At 45.3% G+C, this 5,643-nt stretch overlaps 1 protein-coding gene across 1 annotated transcript; it reads right to left on the bottom strand.

Moving 5' to 3' along the window:
• Positions 1-436: 436 nt before the first annotated feature.
• On the bottom strand, positions 437-2,605 carry LOC123067094 (uncharacterized). Its single transcript, XM_044490037.1, has 3 exons — positions 2,467-2,605; positions 646-1,240; positions 437-538 (listed from the first exon to the last, which is right to left on the bottom strand). The coding sequence occupies exons 1-2, from the start codon at positions 2,504-2,506 to the stop codon at positions 684-686; spliced, it is 597 nt and encodes a 198-aa protein (XP_044345972.1). The 5' UTR covers positions 2,507-2,605; the 3' UTR covers positions 437-538; positions 646-683.
• Between the last annotated feature and the right edge of the window lie 3,038 nt (positions 2,606-5,643).

The raw sequence follows: 5,643 nt of genomic DNA on the forward strand, positions 1-5,643 counted from the left end.
TTTTTTTGATTTGTTTTATAAACTTTCCTTTAATGCAATCTATGCATTGTTCTAAGTCTGAGAATTCTAACGGAGGAAGAATTTCACTCTTGACTAATCTTTTTATTATTCCCTTGGAAATATGGCCCAAGCGATAGTGCCATAATTTTGATGAGTCGAATGTTCTCTTTCGTTTCTTTTGTTCTTTATTCGACGCGGGAACATGTTCTTTCACATTGCATACAGAATAAACTTTTTCATGAAGTGATAACAAATAAAGCTCATCGTGTAGTAAAGCATCACCCACATAAGCATTATTTAACCATATGGCACACTTGCCATGTCCAAAATAACATTCATAATTATCTTTGTCCAAACAAGAAACACTAATTAAGTTTCTATGACATGATGGAACAAGTAAAATATCTCTAAGTAGAAGACTGAATCCGTCAGCTAACTCCAAGGAGATGTCACTGACAACTTCAACTTCTGCTTCAATGCCATTTGCCACTTCAATGCGTCTTTCGCTTCTTAGCGTAGTCCGCGTCGAATGGAATCCCTGTAAAGAATTTGCAACATGAACAGTTGCTCCTGAATCAATCCACCAAGTGGATTTTGAAAACGGTGTATTCAACGATTCATTTACAAATGAAACTATATTGTTACCTCTTTTTGCCATGATTGACTTCAGCCAAGCACCGCAGTCAGTTTTTCTTGTAATGCCCTTTCTGCTTGCAGTGGAGACAAGTGTCTTTGTCCACTGAGAAAGTTTGTTGCTGATGCTGATGCTGATATGGAGCTTTTCCATGCTTTGAAGGAGAACTTTTGTTGTTTTGATTGTAGTTCTTTTTCTTGTAATCCTTCACATAGTTGAGTGAACCACCATGTGCGGCTTTGAGTCTGTCCTCTTCTTGGACACACATTGCTATTGTCTTTTCAATGCCCCATGTTCCAGGTGACATATTATAGTTTACAACAAAAGTTTTGAACTCCTTTGGTAGTGAAGCCATGACTAGGTGGACCAGGAGCTTTGGTTTGATATCCAGATCCTCATCCATGGGCTTTAGCTTTGCTGCCATATTGCTCATCCTCAGGATGTGCTCTCTTATTCCATGACTACCACCTGTGTAGCGTTGTGTCACTAGTTGCTCTAACACTTGGGTGGCATATATCTTTGAAGAGCCAGTGAACTGGCTCTTTATCGTCATAAGCAACTCCCCTGCGGAAGTGCACTCGGCAATGGAGCACATAATGGGGCACCCTGCAATGGAACTTTATTATTTTCTTTATAAAAAATTCATGAACATTTCTTTTCTGAAAATTTTCTATTTTAATTTTCAGAAACTTTTCTATTTACTTTTATATTTTCTAAACAAAATTTTTCGTTCGAAAAAAATTGGATAGAAAAACTAGACTGTGTGAATTTTGCCCCAAAACTGGACAAAAACTATTAAAGTCTGCACTGTAAAAAAAAATAACAGAGAAAATTTGCGACTCGCCCTGGGCCACCTGCAGCTGCAGCCTCGGCACAGCGCCTGCGCGACTACGCCTGCGGCTGCTGGCCGCGGCCCAGCACGCGGCTGTGCCCGCTTGCACTTTCGGCCCACTTGGCCCGGCGGCGCTCTAGGGTTTGGATCTCGGCCATGGATTCCAATCGAACGACCACGCGTGCCGATCGGCGGAACAAAACGGGCAGCCCCCGTCGGGGCAGAGGAAACCTAGCCCATTCCCCATCGCTCGCGCCGCTCACCTCGTTCTCTCCGCCACGGCGGCTCTGCCTGTCGGTCCGGTCGCGCCGGTCGCCGGCGACGGTGTCGACGGCCACCGCGCCGCGCCGCGGCTACCTTTCCATTCCTTCTCCCCTCTCCTTATTTTATTTCCTTTGTTTCTCCCCTTTTCCCGCAGCAGAGGGGGTGAGAGAGAGCAGAGAGACGCCGCCGGCCTTCCCGATGCAGCGAGTTGGGGCCACGTCGGCCGCCGGCGACAGCGTCGAGCCGCGCCGCGCGAGCCTGCTCCTCCTTTTCCTCCCTCTGTAGCAGAGAGAGGGAGAGAGAGAGAGAGAGAGGCTCGCGATTGCACCCTCCTCTGCTCCCTTACCCTTTCAACGACGACAGAGCAGTCTACGGCGAGATGCGGCGCCGTGGCCTTCCCCCTCGCCGGCTGCGCGTCCACCTTGCGGTGAGCGCGCCGCCGTCGAGCAGTTTGGCTGCGGTGCCCCCTTTGCCCTTTGCAGGGTGGTTCTTCGTCCCGGATCCTCGTCGTGCCAATGCGATTCGGGATCGAGAGGAACGGCGCGGCCTGAGCGGTGGCGCAACTTTTCTCAATGATTCCTTTGCCCTCTTTTTGTTGTTAGGGTTCTTGGGGAAGGGGATCTCTTTTTCTTTTTCTGTTTTTGTTTCTTTGTACCGAAATCAACTAGCCCTATCTGGCTCTGATACCATTGATAGACCTTGGATCAAAGTAGTCTAGTAGATCCGATAAACCTACCTTCGCCTGTTGTGGACGAGCTTGAGCCGGAGCCAGCCATGGTGACGATGGCAATGGTGGCGATGGCAGAGAGATGGCGGCGGTGGTGTGCTTCCCGTGAGCACCGCGCTTACCCTAGATCGGTATGGAGTGTTCGGTGGGGTTTGTGGCAGTGATCAACCTCTTGAGTCGTGCCCCGGCCTCCACCTTTGTTATATAGTGCGGGTCACAAGGGCCCACCAACCATGGTTTGGTTGGGCGCCCCCGATCAGGGCGCGAGTCAGGGGGCCGTTCGACCTGTTGGGTTCAAACGGGATAGAGATCAACCAAACAGTACTGACTTGCTTATGATGAACCATATTTCAGTGTGGATAGTGAGGAAAGGCTGACTTTGATCTACCTACATAAGGAACATCTCCTGGTAGAGATGTGGACATGGAATGACAACAGGTGTTGGATGACATCTCAGGTGACTTGTTTAAACCAACCAAACTGAGAGAAAATTGAGAATGCGAGCACATTATACTAGTGCTTGGGAGAGAAGAGCGGCACATTGCTCGTTAAGGACAACTATCATCACATCTACATTGTATATGTCAAAACTGGGTCCATGAGCGAGATAATGGATTGGCCGTGTGATCGTCACAACATCTCTCGAGTTGGTTTTAGCTGTGAAGAGTTTGTGCTCTTGGAGATCGATTGTCCAGCCTTCTTAATTTCTCGGTTTGGTATAGCAAAGTAATGAAGAGAAAGTAGACGTACCATGGTACTTTTCTTGAGAAGATGTATAACCCCTGGCTGGCCTCTACAAAGACTTGCCACCACATGGATCCATGAGCTTTTCTCGTTTTTTTGAATATATTTCTAAATTCATGATAATGGATGGGTGGTGAACATATTATGGTGATGAAGATCAAGTGTTCCTAGCGGCATATAGTTGTTAACACGTTTAAGGATAAAAAAAATATTACTGGACAATAATTTAGTGTTTCTTATGAGGTCAATAATGTCTTGCTCCATGCATATTCAGCCACATTATCTTGTGTCACGTGGCAAGTGCCTCACCCTTCTTGCTCCATCACTCCCTTCTGCCATGGTTGTTATTATGCTAGCATATCTCCATTCCTTCACTTTGATGGAGCGTCAGTATGAAATTGTGCTTGTACATGTGACTGAAGGAGTCTAATTAGGCTCTTGCTAATGTTGATATTAAATTTTTTTCCATATGTTATATGCATTCGATGGCGGCGGACTTACTCTCGAACGACCTACTCTTCGAGATTGTTGTAGGTCAAGCACAACCGGGGCAGCCTACTAATTTTTCTTATTTCACTTTTTTTCCACTAATTTATCTTGTTTCAGGTCTTTTTTCCTTGCCCACATTTTGACATTACCACCAATCTCACCCTGAGATACTACCTGTTTTGCCAAAAAAGAAGACGTTTTTGCAGTTCTTTTTAAATAGTTTGAAAGTTTAACATTTTCTTTTCCAGATTTTAGTGAAAAATTACCCCCGTTTTATCATTTGATTTTTTTTTTGGCACGCTTGAGTAAATGTAGTCCAGCTTACCTTGCCGGAATGTTTTGGAAGTTTTCAAAACCTTGCAGACCCTTCCAGAAGATTATGTCTTCTTCCAAAACAACTCGGGCCCTTTGGGACACTAGCGGATCCCGGGACCTCCAGTACACTTTCCAGATCACATGGATCACTTTCAAAACTATTCTCTCTCATTTACTATTATCTCACGGTACTCCTACATGTTGCTAGTCGCCCTGTATGTTCGAGAATGTGCAAGACATCTCCGAGACATCTCCCAGTCAATAATTATTAGCGGGATCTAAACATCCATAATAATCCTCACATAGAATGAAAGATCATTATCGAGTGAATCTTTTTTTCTGAACTACAATTTGCTTTGCTTCATGATACATTACAAAACCCGAGGCAAGACTTTCAAGGTATCACTATGATCCATTGCATGGTGACTAAAATTAGTTATCCTTGTTAGCAATTTTGTACTCTATTCTCGTTTCCATATTCTGTTATCTCCGTGACTAACAGAATGTGGGACACCGTAACACGGAGTGGCCTAGAGTATATTTCTCCCTCGCCGAAGTAGACAATCTCAATTTTTACATACTGAGCACCATGACGTAGTTTTTTGGCATCCCTAGAAGTCAAATTTATTAACATCTAGTTACGGAATAATATTTTCTAACCCCGAAGTAATCATTCAGTATCTGGGTCTATGATATTATCATGTTCTATGGACGCAAGTACATGTTAAAATTATATACAAAAAAAAAGACGATATATTCACGACGTGATGTCGCGTTATTTCATAAGTTGGGTCCATGTGGAGGAGAGATATGGGGCAAGTGAGGCATGTCAGATGGAGATGAACGTGTAGTGCATCGGCACAATGTTCTTGATGTCGGTGAAATTACATAGAGGGACGCTATAACTGGCATGATAGAAGATGTCTGAAGAGAGGGATTGACAAACAAGCGTAGAGGGTGTCCTGTCCAATGCCTATACAGTAAGGCTCATACTGCAGTGCTGCCCTTTTTGCATCACTTCTAAATAAGAAGAGGAAATTACATAACACAATCTATTTGGGACGACCCATCACCGACGTCTACAGCTTCGGAATCGTCCTACTGGACATTGCACGCAGACATGTCCAGAGAAAAAGTCTGGGAGCTATATGGGTGAAGCGAGCCCTAGGTGGAGGCTGCTCCGGATACCAGGTTACGTGGTGTCTTCGATAAGAAGCAGATGGAGCATGTGGTTGGCCAGGGCCTCAGGTATTCTGACCCAGATGTGAACAAACGACAAACCATGCATGATGCCATTGTTGGCTTTTGACCAGGAGCTACAATGTGTACGTGCAACAAAGCTAGCTAGCAAGCAAGCTAGCAGCTCGATCAATTTTGCATGCACGTAACGTACGTGAACCTGGGATTTCACTAGCCCTAGGATCAGGTTGACTGATGTCTCGACGGAACGTCCCGACGTAAACTAGAGATAGAAGAAACTCGTCGGTTGATGGCCACAGGTGCCTGTCGCACCTGTTAATACTCTTTATTGTGTTTTCGTTGTGGTGAGTACAGGGAGCTTAACATGGCTAAGATGACGCCTAGATGGGCTCCTCGTCATCGACATCACCACTGGCGCTCAACCTCTTTTTCTCGGAC

Source organism: Triticum aestivum, chromosome 3B (genome assembly GCF_018294505.1).
Source record: "Triticum aestivum cultivar Chinese Spring chromosome 3B, IWGSC CS RefSeq v2.1, whole genome shotgun sequence".
Lineage (NCBI taxonomy): Eukaryota > Viridiplantae > Streptophyta > Magnoliopsida > Poales > Poaceae > Triticum > Triticum aestivum.